A 1,251-nucleotide genomic window follows, 5' to 3' on the forward strand; every position below is an offset into this window, starting at 1 on the left:
GGGGGGGGGGAGGGGGAGAGACGGGGAGAGACGTACTGCGCATGGAGCGCGGGGTGCAGACGAAGATCGAGCCGTCGGCCATGCGGTAGATGCCGTACTCGACCTCGGGGCCGACCCAGCTGTTGGTGATACCGTACATGGTCTCCGGGCGGAGGGTGGCCGCCACGAGGAAGACATCACCGGCGGTGGCGGCCTCGGCCAGGGCCGGGACGAACGGGGCCACGGCCTTCATCTTGATCAGGGTGTACTCCTGGGGGCCGATGCCCTCGCCCGAGGAACGGTCGTGGTCCTGTGTGTGTGTGTGTGAGCGCGCGCGCGCGTGGCAGGAGAGGGGGGCGGGAGGCGCAAAGGGAGAAGGGAAGAGAGGGGCGAGCGGGGGCGAGCGAGCGTGCGAGCGCACCATGCACGCCTGGCCATCGAGGGGCGAGTAGATGGTGTAGCGCTTGCCGAAGCGAATGCGCTGGCCCTCACGGAGCTTGGCGAACTGCCAGCGAACGAACGAGTCATAGTAGGGGTTGACGTCGGTGGTGATGAAGGACCGGCGCCAGTCGATGTGAGCACCGAAGCTCTTGAGGTCGTTCTGCAGGGAGGGGGGGGAGGCGGGGGGGGGGGGGGTTAGAGCGGGGAGACACGGAGCAGGCAGCCGACCACAAAGGGGCAGGAGCACACGCACGATGCAGTGAGGCGGGAAGTACTTGAGCCAGTGATCGGTGTCCTGGAAGAGGGGGAGCTCCTCCTCGGGGATGCCCATGCTGGCGAGGATGTTCCAGACGAACTTCTCGCCACCGGTCTTGGCCGCAACCTTGGAGTGCTGCTTCTTGTCGCCGGCGGCGGCCTCCTGGCCGGGCTCGTCGGCCCCGGGGAAAACCGGGGGGTTGCCGTAGGTGGCGATCTCGTTCTTCAGGCGATCGGCCGACACCTTGATGGGCATGCCGGTGCAGTGGAAGCCGAAGGGGAAGACACAAACCTTGCCCATCATGCGCTGGTAGGCCACCGAGAAGTCGGCCTTGGAGAAGGAGAACGCATGGCCCAGGTGCAGGCGACCATTCATGTACGGGTACGGGAAGGAGACCATGAACTTCTGGTCCTTGGGCAGGTCCTCCGCGTTGGCCGGGGCATCCTGCTCGAAGGTGCGCCGCTCCTCCCAGCGCTTCTGCATCTGGGCCTCGATCTCGAGGAGCTCATCGCGCTTGGCCTGCGGGAGAGAGAGAGAGAGAGAGAGAGAGCGTGAGAAGAGGGAGGGGGGGGGGG

General features: G+C 66.6%; 1 protein-coding gene across 1 annotated transcript; it reads right to left on the reverse strand.

Moving 5' to 3' along the window:
- Nucleotides 1-36: 36 nt before the first annotated feature.
- Nucleotides 37-1,159, reverse strand: H696_06364 (leucyl-tRNA synthetase; the record flags this gene model as incomplete). The annotated part of the gene is made up of 3 exons (XM_009500104.1): nucleotides 37-289; nucleotides 401-580; nucleotides 674-1,159. Coding segments are annotated over 3 exons (918 nt in total), but the record flags the coding sequence as incomplete, so codon positions are not given.
- Nucleotides 1,160-1,251: the final 92 nt, after the last annotated feature.

This window comes from Fonticula alba, assembly GCF_000388065.1.
Source record: "Fonticula alba strain ATCC 38817 unplaced genomic scaffold supercont2.159, whole genome shotgun sequence".
Taxonomy (NCBI): Eukaryota; order Rotosphaerida; family Fonticulaceae; genus Fonticula; species Fonticula alba.